Raw genomic sequence first — 16952 nt, 5'->3', positions numbered from 1 at the left:
ATTTGATATCAGTTACCTTTAGAGGTGCTTTAAATGCGAGTCTCCTTGAAGTTGGACCGTCAGTTCTGCAGTTCTGCCACTTGGGGTCGCTGTTATAAAGTCACACAGCCTCGTACTGTAACTACAGTTAGTGGCAGATGTCATAATGATGGAGGTTATTTATATTAAACAATGTATATTTATTTTTTTGCCAAACCAAAATGTGAAAATACACATTTAAAATATGTTCTCCATTCCGGCTACATCTGCCACCAGACCAACAACATACAGGTTTGAATAATTTGGGTTTTGCTATAAATCAAACAATAAACAAACATAAACATGTATTTAAAGGTTCAGTGTGTGAGAGACTTGTCTCATTCCCAGCTCATCAAACCAGTTGAAATCGGCATAATTCTCTTACAAAATGGACGTAAGCATAATATTAGTCTATCATAGTCCTTCAGGTGTTTTAAATGATATGTCTGTCTTTAACTCTTACTCCCACATGGCGGCTTTATTGAGAGATATTATGTGACTGATCCTCGTCCATCCTCTCCATGAACAGATCGCTTCCTCATGAGATTTCTGTGTAAGTGACGTCACTGTGGATTTAGTCGCAGTCCATTTGCTGTGCAGGCATATATTTAAAATCCTGTCAAATGTATTTATAAAGTGCATTTCAAGACCAGCTGAACCTATAATAAGGCTTCAGCTGTTTGACTGCTAGATTGATGTTATCATAGATATCTTTTTATTATCTGTTCGCTGCAGCTGACCAAGAAGAAACTGTCCAAGGAAACAGAAAGAGGAAGTTTTTGCATTACTGTAAAAGGACTGTAACTCTGGGAAGTTCCCTACCTCTTAGTCAGACTGCTGAATAATCATGTTTGAGCTGATTAGACTTTGGAGCCAACAGGATGAGGACGATGGATTTTGTCCACCCTCATATTGAATCTGTATTAGACAACGGTTTATTTCACTGCCAGTGTGGACGTTTGTCTTGAATGTTAAAGGGGCACTGTGTCGTTTTGGAGAAGAAATTCAAACTCATATTTATTATATTTACAATATTAATGAGGTAATAATACAAACTCTATACTATTTTTTTCCCATAACTGAATAAACAAGCTGTTCCCAGAGGAAAAATAAGGTCCAGAACACTGTTTAAAGCTAGAAAGGTGGCAGGGTCCGCCACATACAAACAAATTAACAAACACAGTATGAAATTGTGTTGTCCTTTATAAAAATACAAAATGGTCTTTCTCCTCTGATTAAAATGTCCTCCAAAAAAATTGCACTGTGCACCTTTAAGACACATTTCTTTAAATTATGCTCCATTTCCCAAAACTCTGAACACAAACACATTACTGTACGTCCGCATCAAAAGCAAACTCTATAATCAAACCCATGTCATGCTAAAAAAAACAAACTTCTCTGTCACAGGTCACACAAATGCCATCACATACGCACACACACAGGTGGGATGAAAAAACACAACCACAAAAACCTGCCGCTGCGGTGACGGTGCTTTGTGTATTTCCCCCAGTACAACCTCGTTAGGCCATCAGATAAACATAACAACATAATATATGAACTGTCTGTCGACCGTAGAATTGTTTCTATGTAAAGAATTAGCAAATTAATCAAATCAAAAAGTGGATTATTTGTTGCCAAATAATTCAAAATGGCCACCTGGGTATTTACAAAGGACATCTACATACTGAGAGACATTAAACATCTTTTACTTTCTGACTTATTAAAGTATCTGATGTGTTCAAGTAACAAAAGAAGCAGCTGAAGCAGAAAATGGAAATACTCATGTACCTCAAAATTGTACTTAGTTACATTCTATCACTGGTCCTGCTACAGCTGATACGTATTTAGTAAATGGATATCAAGGTGCAATAACAGTGTTTTTGTTCTTTTCCTATAGGAGAAATTAAGAAAAAAACAGGAGACAGTTTTATTTTCATAGAACATCTTTATAGAAAACATTTCTTCACATTTTCCAAAAACATTTTTTTTGTCTTTTCACTTGTTCTCTTTTTTTAAAGGTTGTTTTTTTTTTTTTTTTTTAAATAAATGTCCTTTTTTTTTATTATTTTTTTTAAAAATCTGCTCAAGTTGAACATTTTTTCACATCCATCTGTGTCAAAGGCTCTTGCCGAGTTGCTGGGGCTTGTAGAAGGTGTCTGATAGAAAACACGAGCTGTCACGTTCATCAGAAACGGTGCTGACCGACACCGAGACGTGACAGTTCCCTCTCTTGTAGGAACAGCCGCGAGTCTTGTAGTTGTCAGTGTTCCCCGGCTGCAACTAAAGCTCACATTCAGCTTCCAGTAGTCACATCCCTCCACTTCAGCAGCACTCCAGTTTTAGCCTGAAGGCACCTGTGTTAACAGCGCTTTTGCTTTTGTCGATATGCACTTCTGTTTCTTATCTACGTCCCGCAGTTACTGAAGTCTAACTCTAAACAGTCTGTCACACCTCTACATCTACCCAGGCTGCAGTACAACAAGCAGGTCCTACTGTCACACCCAGAGACAACACAAACAAAAGTACTCTAGAGTTTACAAAAACTGTAAAAATTAAAAAAAAAAAAAAAAGACAGAAAAGATACAAGATTTAACAACTAGTTTGCACATTGTTCTGCTTTGCAAATTGTACCGTGGATTTTGACTTGATAATCAGCTTTGATACAGCTCACAAAAAAAGCTTTAACACAAAGCTCTGAGCAAAAAATCTGAACTCATGACCCGCGCAGGTCTACTTCTCTGTCATCTATCTAATTCGTCACTTCTCTGTGAAAAGTTTTTGAATGACCTTTGGTCTGATTCAGTCTCTGATTTGATCATTTCTGAAGCACGTCGGTACAAAAAGACAAAATCATTCGGTGAGTGGCTCAGCTTAATCTTCACCGTAGGACACAGCCCTCTTTAGTTTAGTTACAATTGTTTTTTTTTGTTGCAAACATTGCCTTTACCATTACCTTCAAAATCCTTCCAATAGTTCACTGAAATATATTGGATAAAGTTACATCACACACAAATCTGGGGTTGAGAACAGAAGCAGAGTCTGAAGGTTTGAGGACAAACCGTCTAAAAATCTTCGTTACACGTCGTACAGTGGAGAAGAAAGGCGTCCGACCCACACACTGTGCGTCTTCATGTCGACTAATCAGCTACCTTGCATTATAAATATATAAAGTTTAAAAAAGTGCTTATTAAAAGAAACTATAGTGATGCGATAACTTCCAGCAGTGTCACTGTTGTGTTGTTGTTCTTGACCAGCATTAATACGAAATGTTAGGGAGAGAAAAACTGTCGTACTTCACGTTCCTTAATGTCCTCCTTCAACACTGACAAGGATTGTCCAAAAAAAGGAAAAAAAAACAAACAGGAGCCCTGGTCTCCCATTAACATTCAACTTGTACAAAAAAAATGTGTTTTTTTTGGGGGGGGGGGGGGGGCCCAGAGTTAATACAAAAGGAGACTAAAAAGGAGAGTATTGGTAACACACTGCTACAACCAAGCAGTTTCTCACAGACTGAGCTGGAACAAACCAACAGGTAAAAATTAAAACAACTCTAGTCATAATTGCACATAACCTTTGAGAGCCGAGATGTTTGATAAGAGGACTTCACAACAAGAATCTGCAGAGGGGCCGAGGAGGGGGCGGGGAGTTGTGGCACACTATGGTATAAATACATTAAACTGGAGAAAAAGAAAAGCACATTCATGAGGCACAGCGACAAAACGACGCAGCTCTGTGTCTTTTTAAGTGCCTGCTTTTCAGATTTCTTCATCCCCGTGTCTCTGGGTCGCTCTGTACCGGCGGAAAGTTTAGCTTTGTGCCTCTGTGAGCACTTAGGCAATCATGTACTGAGTGATGGCTCTCAGAGCGTATAACATCTCAGCCTGCAGCCGGGCCTCCATGATTAGTAAATTCACGTGTATCTGAGGAGACAGAAATTAAAGAGTGGTTAAGGCAGAGAGCAAAAAGGAGGTCGACCAGTGGGAAAGTTAACAGTGAAGGTCTTCTCACCCGCTCTGAAGTTTTTAGTGGAGTCCAGCCTAGTGGACACACTGGAGTTTTGGTGGCATCTGGACAACAGGCCACAGCCTTGATGTACAACTTTAAATCCCGCTCCAGCAGCTGGTTCACCTCTCCGTAATCATAATCGTCATACCTATCAACACAAACAAACATTTTTTACCTACTGAACAGGAAGCAAAGTAAGGGTTTCATGTGAGTAAAACAGGACAGTCGCTCACCGTATTCCTAACACACAATGGATGTAATTCCAGATTGCCCTTTTCAGGTCGGGGCTGTGCAACGAGGGGAGGGTGGTCACGCTCCTGAATCGGTCGTCCAAGAGGTGCCCGATATCCGAATACAAACGGTTAACTAAGGAGAAGCCATGGTCCTCCCATGAATAGTCCTGCAGAGCAAATACAACATCCTCAAAGTCAGCATGACGAGGTTTTCATGTAGAATCAAGAGAGGGTTATCAACCATTGTGGCCAATTCAACCAGAGGATTTTGTTTTGTTTTTTTTAAATGTAAGGGTAGGAGAGCTTCCTGAACCAAGTTTGTTAAAGGTGCTCTCTCTATAGGGAAACATTAAAACTTAAAAATCATAAGAGAAATCACTGTCAGAAAGGAGAGTGAGAAAACACAGCTGGTACAGAGGGATCGATACTTGGAAAAATTAGCACATTTTTGACAACACTTCTATATGTAATGTTATATGAAAGTCAAGTGAACATCTTAAATTTTATTTAAGTGACCAGCCAGGAGCATATTTAATTTACTTAGAAAAACACAACTGCACATATATGAGGGACTTGAACTCTTATCATTGTGCTATTTTTCTTTGAAGGAACTAATTTTGTTTTACGAGTCACACTGTGACACAGTTTGGAAATGGGTCATTTTAAATACCAAACCTAGAAGTGTATGTCAAGAAAACGCAAGACATGTGAGAGGGTTAATTCAAACACGCCAGTCTAATGTAGATTAAACAAACCGAAGCTAAGTGATACGGACATGAAAGAGCATCAGCTGCATGTTTGACGTGTCCTATTACACAACCAGCCAATCAGAAACAAGTATTTACTCTTGCTATAATCCACATACTGTACATGTGTCCTGACCGCACTGCCTGCCCTCTTTCACCAGTGTCCTCACCTGAACTCTAAACACTTGAAAGTGGTCCTCCTCTCTTCGGGTGAATTCCTGATAGCAGAAGTCGGGGTCTGTGCTGAAACGTGTCGGGTCTGCGAAGCAAATAATCTCCTCCTCTTCTTCCATATCTAAAAAAAGACACGATGAAAGCAGATGAGATGGAGGGTAGGCAGAGAGTGCGTCAATCCGTGTGGCTGATGAGTGATAATTGCTCAAGTTTCACACCATGTGACGCTGGAGATAAACATCAGAAACGAGTGGAAACGTCTCAGCAGCTTGTTTGTGCATGTCGTCCGAGCTGGTTACCTGTTTGCTGGAGTGTTTGTGTCTGCAGCAGACGCTCTTCTCTCTTCTCGCGCTCCTCCTGGGACTTCTGAATCCTCTCCTTCAGGCAAACGATGTCACAGCTGGAGTCCAGAGACTGTCAACAGAGAGCCCGGGAAGAGTATTGATGAAGTATCTCACAAGGAACAGACACACCCTGCAGTGCTGCTACTGACATCAGGCAAACATTACCATAAATGCTGAAATTCTTTGGAAATGTCTACAAGAACTAAAATGCTGTATAATAGTGACAACTGATAACAATTAACAAACACTTCCATAATTGATTAATCTCTGGTTTCATCTTCTTTAGTATGAGATTTTGCTGACTGTTTCCGTCCAGAACCTTTATTATTTTTTGCCATTTACTTTTTATAGGCAGCTATTAAGCTATAATGAAATTAAGCTGCAGGCCTGATAGTAATTGTAAAACTCTGCTTTAATTATTTAAGTATGACTCACCAGTTTATCTCAGATTAATAGTTTTAAAATAGTATTACATGAAACATCAACTGTCTTATCTATTTCAACTAAATACTGTATAAATATAGAATTAAAGAAATAAGGCATGGCTACTTTGATGATTTCTTAGTGTTACAAATGTGTGAAACAAAAGACTAGAGAAGTATTCATCTGATTTGTTACCCGTCGTCGTGTTATGTGTTCCGAGGGAGTGGCAAGAGACTGAGGCACATTGGCGTTGCCGTTGGCAGCATCGAAGGGGCAGAAGGTCGGCGGAGTACCGTTAGGAGATTTGGTGAGCGGGACAAAGTCTGAGTCTGTGTCGCATCCAAACACAAAGCTGCAGAGGGAGTGGCAGTGGGCCAAGATCACCACGGCCTGCACCAGCTCAGCCAGCGACCAGCACTGCTCGCCCGCCTTCAGCAGCGTCTGGAGAAAACAGAAACAAAAGCTCAGGGTCAAAGAACAATCTATAATCTCAAGGTTTTCTTTTCGCTTTATCTGCATCTGTGTTTATGTACATTTTGTGACATGTGGTTCATCTGTGTTTTGCTGTACCTGGATGTGTGAGCAGGCAGTGAGCCATGGTTGGTGGGCCAGCACCTTGTTGATGTGGTCGAGAAGACGAAGGCGAGGAGGTGCCGCCTCCAAACCCTGCAACCACAGAGGGTCCCCACCCACCCTCAGAAACTGGGCTGAGTGCAGGTACACCAGGTAGTTACAGTGATGGCGTGCTGCAGCCTAGATATCACAAGAAGAGGAAATTGAGTAAGGATTAAGTAGGAAACATTCAAGCTCGAGATCCTGATTATGCATATACAAGAACAGCATGTTCACTGACCATGATGGCAATGTAATGGCGGTAATGCAGCGGCAGGGGGCCGTCCATGTGCAGGATGTAGTGCTGTGTGCGCAGGAAGCTCTCCAAGTACTGAGGGTGAGAGGCCATCTGCTGGGACAAGGCGTCCACGCTCCCCGTGCTGACCAGAGCCTTCATGAACAGCAGTGACACTCGCTCCTTCTCACCGTTCACCATCACCTACAGAAACCAGGACAGAAAGGAGCCAGAAGGTTCAGTACACCGATTTGTTACGTGACAAGTTCAAGCACAAATTTGAGGATTTGTTGCTTATACTCAAAATGATTTTGTTTGATTGGACAAAACAAGCAGTCTGAAGATGTCACGAAAAAGGGCTCTGGGATTTTTTGACATTTAGAAGACACAGGGATGAATCAATCAATCAAAAAGTAATGCGCAGATGAAACGATAAAGACAATGCACCAGCATCAGTTGCAGCACCAGCACCCACCTCTGGCAGTAATAAAAGTCTTCACTGAAACCAGTAAGACATACTGTCCTTTGGGGGGAATTATTAGAATTAATTTTACAGCCAAAGCAGGTGGCTCAAAATAAGACTGGACTTCAGAGTCCAAAACCATGTGATGGTTCAGTCTGTGCTTTGGACTGGAGTCATGTTCCACACCTTAAATCAGCTGAACAGAGGCAGTCTTGGAAGAACAGCAGCCGTGATGCTGTGATACCGGCGCCTCTGGCAAGTGAGTGCATTCCTTACATTATTCTTTCTGCAAATAAAACCAGCAAACAACGGTGCTCCACTGGGAGCTCGACAGGCGCACAGACAACAACTCACGTCAGCTGCAGCAGAGTCAGAAGCATTATAAGACTCCACTATATTGTTATTCAACATAGAAGCAACACTGTGGACTAACAGGTATCTACTTCTGCAGTGAATCAAAACGTTAAACAGCAGAAACCAGAGGGAAAAAAAAAACAAAGTTGTCCTCTAAAAAGGGAATTTACATGCTGGGAGGAACCACAGATGAGGGAACTAATGTGAAAGTTGGGTTCAGGAGGCCTTGAAGAGGGAAGCGCCGCAGCAGCAAAGAAGTGGATGAGACCAAACACACAAACATGGGAGCGACAGAGCTGTGGAGCCCGAGGCCAAGAGAAACAGACCCATGTGGAGTGGGAAGCCGGTCTCGTAGCTACAGTCATTTATTACCTCTCTCACCATCATACAATGGCCTCTAGGAAAAGGTGTTTGGAAGCTCAGACTCAGTTCTCCTGTATGTGAAACTTGAGTGAGCAGCGCTGATCAGAGCCAAAAGATTCATTTCTGTTTGAACTGTACAAATGTTGGCAAGCCTTTCCCTTATTTCAGCACAAAATGCTGTCGAGGATTATTACTGTCCGGTCAAACCACAGACACCTGAACTTATGTCACAGATAGCCTAGAGCAAATGCCGACTAGAGGGCCTTGTTACTTAATTTTAGCCTCGTACAGCTCTTTGGCATTCGGCACCATGTTTATCTGGCTGGTAGCTCCATGTGGTATTTCACTTCTAACTGCGGTGTATGAAGGTTTCCTCCAGATCCTGCAATAGGCTCCACCTCTTGACCTATATACAGTCCAGGCTCAGATCATGAATAACATGTTAACATACACCACATGCTAAATCACTCACACACATGTTTACATTTCCCTAATCTCACAGTTTATATAAAACAAAAAGAGAAAAAAAACGTAAAGAAACCCAATGATAGAAAAGCAGTATGTAAAGGAGAGGTGGTCCTAAATCAAACTTGGACACAATCCCACTGCAGGGTATGTAGAGCACACAGGTGCCTGCCAATCAAAGGCCTACTGACATGAGCACATTCAAACACATTCAAACAAGTATCTCTCTGCAAACACAAGAGCGACTGATTAGTATGCTGAGCTGCAGAATCTAGGTTACTGCTCCATCAAGCACCAACTGGCTGGGCCGATGAAAGGAATGGGCCTTTCAGAGGCCCACCCCATACAGAAAACATGCTCTGAGAGCAACTTGTCAAGGACTTAAAATGAACGGTGACCGTACAGTGTAGTTTTTCTTTCCAGTCTGGCACTGTAGAATGAGCTAGGGGTGGCAACACCACCGATTATAGTTCAGTGTTACTATGAATGATTCATTTCTGAACTGTTACTTTTAAACATATCTTCACATTCACATATTGTTAATGTGATATTCAACTACAGTATAGAGATAAAGAGATTTTTGATATTTGCACTAGTATTTTGTGAAAGCACCAATAGTCATTCATTTAGAGGTATTTCGGCGAAAATATTGTGACATTTGATTTTCATGGCCAGTCTTTGCGTTTATGAAGTGCTTTCGAGGAGATTTCAAATTATCCAGATATAAATCTTATGTCCAAAATAGCCTAAAATAACATAATATTATCTCAAGGACATATCGACTAGACCTAGCTGCGACAATTAATCAAAAAGTTGATCGAAAGAAAATAAGTTGCCAACAATTTTGATAATCAATTAATTGTTTGTCACTTTTCAGGTATGGATATGGAAATATGGAAACTTTTCACTCTGGAAATCCTCCAGTTGCTGATGGAAATCCAGATCACTAAAATCCCACCCATGCTGTGACAAAACCTTATCAAAGTGGGTCATCATACACAACCAGGTGAAACCAGCTGAAGTGTCCCCAATAGGGCTGTGAAATGTGGCCTTAAAATATCTGAATATTTTAGGCTATATGAAGATACACAATGTTAATCTCATTATTTGCAATCTCAAAGCACCTCATAAATGTTAGATCGGGGTGCCAAAATCAAGTATCACAAAATATCTTGACATTACCTCAATATTGTATGGATGGTACTTTCACAAAACCTTAACACAATGAGACTTTTGGTAATCATCAGCACTTCATCACTATATATAACTGATATAATGCCCAGCCCTACCTCCAGACAATAACTCCTCCACGAAGGCTTTGCTTTTGCTCCCTTTTGTTTGAGGCAAGAAGACAAAATGTACGTCTGAGGATTAATCAAGCAAAAGGTTACTGTTGTTAGACCAGTTAAAGCTGAAATAACAGGCTTGTGTATCATACAGGGAACCCAGCGCCCACACAGGACACAGTCTGTGACTCCACTGCCCACACTGGACTTCACTGGGCCGAACATCTAGGTAATAAACCCACTGCAATCTCAACAAAGCCCATGTACAGAAAATATGCACATCGAATCCCTATAAAATTAGTGACCATTTAACTGACTGCTCACTAATTTAATCTACAGCCACTGTTAAATCCACAGCTGTATAAGAACAGTGAAATAAGTGACAGCACTTACTCTTATACAGATGGAGGAGATGGGATTTGCCATCACTGGCATCAGACAACGAAAAAGGAAATTGGTTTGTGAGATCTCATAAACATGTCTGGACAAATACGACAAAAAAAGTCAAATTGAAACAGGAACTACAGTTGATGTGAGCTGTCCCACAGCAGGAAATGACACATCCCACGGTCTTACCATTGTCTGCTGACACTGTAACACGAAAGTAATATGCAAACTTAGCTTAATCTACGTTTAAAGACAAAATACAGTTTGTTAATAATGATGTTTAAGGTAGCTTTTTTTTCTTTTTAAAATATCACCAGTTTTTGGATACTTCTATAATGAAAGTCCATTTAATCTCTTTTTTTTCCTGTTTGTCAGACTGAACAATTCAAGCAATTTCTATTATATTCTATTTCTTAAATAAAATATCCATTCCACAATCAAGATACATTTTCATCGGAGCTAATCAATACTTGTAATTAAAAAACACAAATGCCTTTTGTGAAAGCTGTGTCCAGACACCCATCCCTACCGCTTTGTCTTCTTCGCCTGAAAACAAGCCACAGAGGCTGCACACAGCAGTACTTTTGATAAGGCGATACCCTCCTTATTGTCCACCCACATGAAAAGAACACCCGCACGAAAAGAAAAAAAATCTGGTAACAAGCGTGTGTGGGAGGATATATAAAGCAAAAACGAACAAAATCATCATTTAGGCGACTGTGTGTGGTAATATAAAGCATATTTTGGTTCTACATGGATGCAAGCAGTCTGACAGAGCACAAGCACATAAAGGCTTTGCGCAAACAAACCTATTAATTCTGCTTACAGTACGCCCCGGCAGCAACTGGTTCTGAAACAAAGCCATTTCTTCCTAGTCAAAAACAAGCCGGAGGGTGACAAAAGCGAGACGGCGATGTTGATATGAGAGCGCTGCTGTATTGAAATCACAAGATGAATTCAAACTTGTGGCCTGGAAGCAAAAAAGATAGGGGAAAAAAACAAACTACAGAGGGCCTGTTGTGGGCAGAAATTCACAGGTGCGGATCATTTGACATTCAAAAAAAAAAAAAAAAAGCACTGGAGAGGTCATTTGTTTATTGATCAGAGAGGAGCAAGAGGCAGGGATGAAATGAAAAACAGGGGTGACGTCAGTGAGGGAGGAAAGGTAAATGGAGACAAAGACGGGCTTTGATAGCGGGCTGACAAACAAAACGGCAGCACTGTACAGGCAGCGAGACGAAGGAGAGGGCAGGACTAAGACGACACACAAAGAAGTGGAAAAATGATGCCTGCAGTCTTCCAAGGGTAAATGTGTCAGCTTGAGATGAGACGTGCATGTGTGCATGTAGTGTGTGTATGTGTGTGTGTGGTGTTGGTGGGCTGCAGGAGGGGGGCTGCTGCAGATACAGGAGGAGGACATTCAATCTGCATTCCGATTGAGCCTGGAAGGGGTCCGTCCTTATCATGCGCTGGCGTCCAGGGAGCTTTAACTCCTTTGACCCTCCCCGCCTTCCCCTCCTTTCGCCTCATCACCGGAAACACAAGCAGCCAGGGACGATTTTGGCTCTGCAACCTGAACTCAGGGAGTAGCGCAAAACAAACCAGCTGCAGCCCAAAGATGTTTGGAGAAGGGAGGAGAGGGGAGAGGGGAGGGGAAGGAGCTGCTGGGTAGGACAGCACATACAACACAACCAAGACAAACAAAACACTGTGCTGCAGGATGAAAAAAAAAAAAAAAAGGCAGAGCCGAGCCTACGTACAGCAGATGAGTGATTGAACCTGTCAGGAAACATGGCAGGCAAGGTAGAGCAAGGGGGGGGGGCATGCTTTTACAAAAGACTTTCACTGATAACACGTCTCAATCACAAACACGGGCCACGTATACGATCATATCAGAGTCAGTTGAATGCTTTGCCAGATATGTGTTTATTTTAACAAATAGCTTTTGAATGCAAGTGGTTTAAGTAGTTGTAAACTCACAGGGTTTACAACAGCATTGGATTCTGAACAAAAACTGATAATTTGTCCGCAGTTTACAGACTATCATGTTGTGAAATGACTGGCAAACAGTGAACAGCGAGCCGTGAAAATAGCACAGATTGGACCTGAAACTAGAGTGGAGGGTTCTGAATGCCTCGCTGCTCACATTCCTCCCTGTTTTGCTCCATTTCTGAACTATAATCTGCAGCAAACATGTCTCTTTGAGACTGCACTTGAGACAGCGCCCCCTTTCTGTTGCAAAATGGAAAAACAGCGAGAGAGGAGAAAAACAAGTTTGATTGGCAGTCCGGTTCAGCCAGCAAAAACAGCACAATAAAAAGTCGCCAACATTCAGGAGGCACCGCAAGACAGACACACACACAAAAAAACAACAATCCTCATCTGTCCTGGTGGATACAACACATTTACATGACTGTGTCCTTTCACTGACGTCCTTATATATTATTTATGTGGTATAAATGGCACTGCATTACTTCACAGCCACCGAGCTAACTGACAGACACTTTTCTCCCAAATCCTCAGATGATGTCATCCTCACCTACAGTCTTCTCTCCTCACACTGCAGCGCTCTCGACCTCTGCTGCATTTTAGACGTTCGCATTTCAATAAATAGGAGTGAAAGTTGAACATAACGACATTATGAAAAAAAAAAGGAAAGTGCTTAAATCATCCCTGTCGGACTAACAAAGGCAGAGGTTGCTCTACACACAGTTTGACGTCTCCCATATCGCAATAAAACACACAGACCTGACAGCGAGCGGCTAATTCTTTAATGCTAATGTTAATTTACTAACGGTCGCTTTAAATAAGAGAAAGAAGAGAGAGGAGGAGGAAAAAAAAAACCAAAACGACAAAAATGTTGCGAGCTTTACGTGACATGTTCACAACTGGAGATGGCAACTACGAAATGTTCTTTAACTAGGTGACACTTCGTAACCCTGAATTCACTCATTAAATCCAGATTTTAATGACCTTTTTCAGTTAACTCTTGATGTCTGCTCTGAAAACCGTTAGCTGAGTTAGCTTGGTTAGCTACATCAGAAGTTAGGCTAACTTACAGCCGTTGTGACGTTCCAGGCAACAGACAAAAAAAGAGAAAAGTTTAGACACTGAAATAACTGTTAACAGCAACCTTCATCTTACATATTGGAATTTAACTAATCACAAAAAGGTAGGTTGAAGCTAAAAAAATATAAAAGCCAGAACAAGACGCGCTGGTACACAGATAGGCTTTTCTTTAATGTAACGTTAGCTGTAAAACAAGTCATTCAAATGAATGAACGTTACTCGAGCTACTCGGCTAGCCGCTAGCTTTAAATTGTGTCAAAACTAACTTGGCCCAACTGTTTTCCAAACACCTTTTGTCTTAATTGTCGGCTTCAACGTACCTGTTTCTGTACTCGCTGGCACTGGGTTCTAAGGGGGTACTCCATTTTATTCGTACAGATGATCATTTTCCAAAAAAAGTGCTGCTACTGCATGGATGCGGCTCTTGTCTTCTCTCTCGGCTGCGCTGCTTCTCCAAGCTAGCGAACAAAGGCGAGAGAGCCTGCCCGCTGCCTGCAGTCAGACGGTCGGCCAGTCGGCAGCTGAGGACTGGACTGCGAGAGGAGAGGGGAGAAAACCTTCCAGAGCCGTGCTGACAGCTCCAGTAACAGTGTGCCCAATCAAAGCGCAGGAGGCGGAGCCGGCGGCTGACAGGGGTATATCCAAATGCTAATGAACATCTGCAAACAACAGCGCAGGGAAGGCAGAGCAAGAGCAGGCCCGGGCAGACACACACAGGAGTCAAACTAGCAACTTCTCAACGATCATCAGGATACAAGTGAGGAAGATGCTTCTGCGTCTGTGCTCACCCCGTTTCATTTCATGGAAACTACAATATTTATGTCCCTTTGAAGAAAAATGACACCTGAAAAAACACTTTATTGTTTATATGTTATAATAAAGTAACAGGATCTTTGAATAACAACTTGGTAATATATATATTTGCAACCCATTGCAAGCACAACAGAACTACTCACCTTGTCATTTATAGAATGAAAGTGCTGTATCCAGCGTTTACGACTGTGTTTTTCTACCATTTAAAATGCAATCACGTAGACATAACTGTCAAACATATGACAGAAAAGACCTAAAACTAAATAAAATTAAAGTAATCGTCTCCTGGAGATGCATCACTTGTGTTTTTCTGAAGTTTTGAAACAAAAATCACACCGATGACGTCACTTTATTTCCTTTGACCTACTTCCTGAGGAACTATGAAGAAAGGACATTGTTAAGTTCACTGTCTCTTTGCAGTTATAGTCTCGTTTTCAAATTTATCTCCAGATTTCATGTGAAACTTTTCGTAGACGTTGCCGACGTGACCTACTTTATTGGAAGGGATTTGTTAAAAAAAAAAAAAAAAAAAAAAAAAAAAATTGTGGAAAACAACTGGATCGAATTACATGATTGAGTAAGTTTTGCATTATGGAGTCCCGTGGTCTAAATTTAAACATTAGGAAAGGAAGTTGATGTTCAGATATGTTGCCCTTGCTGCTTTAACTACAATACACGGTAGACTTGAGGGAGCTCAACCTAATCAAAACTCGGTCATTATCTACATGCCACCATGTCGGTAGAAATTCAGGTGGAAAGTTATAATCCTGTGTGCTGTGAAGCTCCAGAAATGTTTTGTGGACTGCGAAACTTTACCTGACTTTCCACTGACATGAGGATAAGTTGATAACAACTGAATTAAAATTTTCCCTTCAACCTGGAGATGTAATAAAAAAGCCAATATCCAGGTCTTACGTAGAAAAGTAACCCAGATAAATGTGTTGTCCCACTTAATGGGAGAGGCTGAGGTTTGTAACTGGTTCAGAGATCGGTGTTACATGTGACTACATTGTACCTGTTTTTTGGGTTTTTGTTGGTGAGGGTGCAGAGCATTAAACACAAGGTCGCTTAACTTCCCGTGATACAGAACATCCTTCTGGTCCCAGTCTCTTTTCCCTGGTAATGGCCCGTATCTGTTAAAACTCAGTTTTCAAGCCCAAGCTGATGTTTACTTTCTGAGACCTGATGAGGCTTCTTCCGTGACACATAACAAACAATAAACCACCTCTTTCACAGGTTGAGTAGTCAAAGTGTTTTCCCCAGATTTGTGGTGGACCTCGATACCCATACAGACATTTTATGTTTGGCATTAAAAAACATGGCTAAAAAAAAAATCGCTTCTTCTTTCACATTTCTCAGGTGGTGCCCAGCTTGGGGACTGCACCTACACCTTACAATGGAAGGGACAACCCTGGTTTTCAAGGGAAGAAAACTGACCTTTAGGTGTAACTCAGTGGACTTTTCTTCTATGTTTGTGGCAGCAGTTTGGAAACTGATTACCCAGTTTGTCGGGGAAGATCTGATCTCGCATGTGTAGAGATGAATTTGATAAAAATATATGACTTAACTTAATCTCAATCATCCTGCTCTCATACATCGAGTCATCTAAACGTCTCAGTGACAAAGACAATATGTGTCTTTCATGTAAACCGAACACACAACAAGCATTGATTACAGTCTGTCATGCTGCCATGAGATGTCCACAGCAGCCCACTGCATTCAGGCTTGTTTGATTGACCCTCTGCTTTGACCCAATTGTTACTTCTTGTATGGGCGCATTCAGACGATGAATGGGTCGCTTGTTCTTTACCAGATAACTTGAAATTGAATTGGTTCGAATCAGGATGTTTTTCTGTCTCGGCGCAGGAATCACAACTTTCATACCGATTCGTTTCACCGTATCCTGTCTGTGTTTTTTGTACTTTCTTGAGAACTCCTTACCGAGCTCGTGTGTTGAATGTGACCGATGACCTTGTTTTCCCTATTTTGAAAAGGTGTTTGTGTAAAGGTTTCACTTTACTCTGGAAAGTTTTGTGAAAGTGGAACTGAAAACAAATCTCGAAACGAGAGTGAACAAACTACAAACACAACATATGTTTATTTGACAACTTTAGACATTAGTTACCAGTTATTACTTTGCAGACATCATCGAAAATAAATGATCAGCAATCAGATTAAAATTAAACACAGACCGCGATCATCAGAAAAGTTCTGAATATCAGCTAAATTTGCTTTTACTAGTAATTTTGATACTTCAGGATATTTATTTACTTCAGGTCATTTGCTTAAGCACTTTTTGGTTTGGTTGTCACTTTTACCTAAGTAATATTTAGCATGATAGCTTTACTTTTACTCAATTAGGACTTCACAACACTGATGGGTACTTTTCTGAATAACTACATAGAAGAAAATAAGGAGTTACTAGAGACCAGACTTCCCCTTCGTGATTACTAAAAAGAGTAAGTAATGGTCGGATAATCATTAGGTAACAAGGGGCCACTTAGAAACTACTTAGTATAAAGTATCAGACTTGAGGGGACAGGCAAGAGTAAGTAATTAGTATTAATCAGTAATGAATAAGTTGTTACAAGTTTTTTCTGATACCTATGAACTAATTATTACCTAATGATTCATTAATATAGCATCTCCAGGTCTGTTCTCTAAAGCAAATCATCATTATCTACTACAAAGTCCTCCAATCATTACTTATTAACAATTTATTAATCATTAGGTTTCTCCTCACTCATTCCTCAGTAACGACTCACATTTTCGTATTGTGCTGTATTGTGAAGTGTTACCGGTTGTTTTTAAATGACCGTCTTGATTTGTGTTGATCTTATTACGAGGGGAGACACATTCAATATAAAACCTGATTTAATGTTTGGCTAAATGAACCACGGGTTTTCAGGCCTCGTGTGGTCCCAGCGATGTGGAGGACTGATATATTAACGTGTACGAGACT

The 16952-nt window shown here is 41.0% G+C and overlaps 1 protein-coding gene and 1 long non-coding RNA gene across 4 annotated transcripts; one reads left to right on the top strand and one right to left on the bottom strand.

Moving 5' to 3' along the window:
- Positions 1-2040: 2040 nt before the first annotated feature.
- si:zfos-80g12.1 (sestrin-3) lies at positions 2041-13635 on the bottom strand. Of its 3 annotated transcripts, none has more exons than XM_037077556.1 (9): positions 13498-13635; positions 6797-6994; positions 6514-6696; positions 6139-6384; positions 5476-5590; positions 5173-5297; positions 4257-4423; positions 4027-4171; positions 2041-3938 (listed from the first exon to the last, which is right to left on the bottom strand). In XM_037077556.1, the coding sequence occupies exons 1-9, from the start codon at positions 13561-13563 to the stop codon at positions 3849-3851; spliced, it is 1335 nt and encodes a 444-aa protein (XP_036933451.1). In that variant the 5' UTR covers positions 13564-13635; the 3' UTR covers positions 2041-3848. The 3 variants fall into 3 exon arrangements, with proteins under 3 accessions (XP_036933451.1, XP_036933452.1, XP_036933450.1); XM_037077557.1 differs by lacking the exon at positions 13498-13635 and adding an exon at positions 12648-12784; XM_037077555.1 differs by lacking the exon at positions 13498-13635 and adding an exon at positions 9725-9961.
- LOC119007704 lies at positions 12950-14280 on the top strand. The gene is made up of 2 exons (XR_005071200.1): positions 12950-13280; positions 13556-14280. It is a non-coding gene; the product is annotated as an uncharacterized LOC119007704 (long non-coding RNA).
- The last annotated feature ends 2672 nt before the right edge of the window (positions 14281-16952 follow it).

This window comes from Acanthopagrus latus, chromosome 18 (assembly GCF_904848185.1).
Source record: "Acanthopagrus latus isolate v.2019 chromosome 18, fAcaLat1.1, whole genome shotgun sequence".
NCBI lineage: Eukaryota > Metazoa > Chordata > Actinopteri > Spariformes > Sparidae > Acanthopagrus > Acanthopagrus latus.
Note: the sequence above shows the minus strand (reverse complement) of the source record. Positions and strands in the feature narration are given on the sequence as shown.

Bases quoted from the DNA above. Each gene is read 5' to 3' on its own strand.
- si:zfos-80g12.1 (XM_037077555.1), bottom strand. From the start codon at position 9,946: ATGTTCGGCCCAGTGAAGTCCAGTGTGGGCAGTGGAGTCACAGACTGT. The intron at 5,298-5,475 runs GTAACCAGCTCG...GTCTTTTTTTAG, and splicing joins ACAAACACTCCAGCAAACAG to ATATGGAAGAAGAGGAGGAG. The intron at 4,424-5,172 runs GTGAGGACACTG...TTTGCTCTGCAG, and splicing joins TTCAAGTGTTTAGAGTTCAG to GACTATTCATGGGAGGACCA.